Source organism: Penaeus monodon, chromosome 28 (genome assembly GCF_015228065.2).
Source record: "Penaeus monodon isolate SGIC_2016 chromosome 28, NSTDA_Pmon_1, whole genome shotgun sequence".
NCBI lineage: Eukaryota > Metazoa > Arthropoda > Malacostraca > Decapoda > Penaeidae > Penaeus > Penaeus monodon.
Window position 1 is genome coordinate 39659790 of NC_051413.1, and position 457 is coordinate 39660246.

The 457-nt window shown below is 36.8% G+C and overlaps 1 protein-coding gene across 1 annotated transcript in view; it reads right to left on the reverse strand.

Moving 5' to 3' along the window:
- LOC119591595 overlaps nt 1-457 on the reverse strand; it is a gene marked incomplete in the record, with an annotated part of 8258 nt that overhangs the window by 1777 nt on the left and 6024 nt on the right. Inside the window, 1 exon segment of the mRNA XM_037940356.1 lies at nt 89-133. Coding sequence (XP_037796284.1) covers nt 89-133 — 45 coding nt within the window.

A 457-nucleotide genomic window follows, 5' to 3' on the forward strand; every position in this document is an offset into this window, starting at 1 on the left:
TACTGATACTCGCAGTAAGATTGGTAAACCCAAATATGTGAGTGTCGGCCTGTTCTTGAAAAGATACCAAGAAAATTTCTTTACCAACCTCAGGATATCTCGAGGCTTCTGATGCCATATATCATCGTCCAACCTGATGTGCAGAATGAATGAACAGGTAAGTACATAGATGGATAATAATGCACATGACAGGAAGCAACATGTCATATGATGTAAAAAGGGAAGAAAGATAAAACTAGCTGTCAGAGTAACATAACACTGAAGTAAAAGCACAAGGAACCTCTATTTGGGTGGTTGTCCGGTTCAGTTATCCTCAGTATTATACATTACATTCTAGTAAATGCTTTAGTTATTTGTTTGACTTTGTTAGCATTTTTGAGCTTCGCATTACAGTTCTTTTTCACATGACAAATATACAACCCAAAACAAAAGGCTGCCCCCCCCAAAAAAAAAAAAA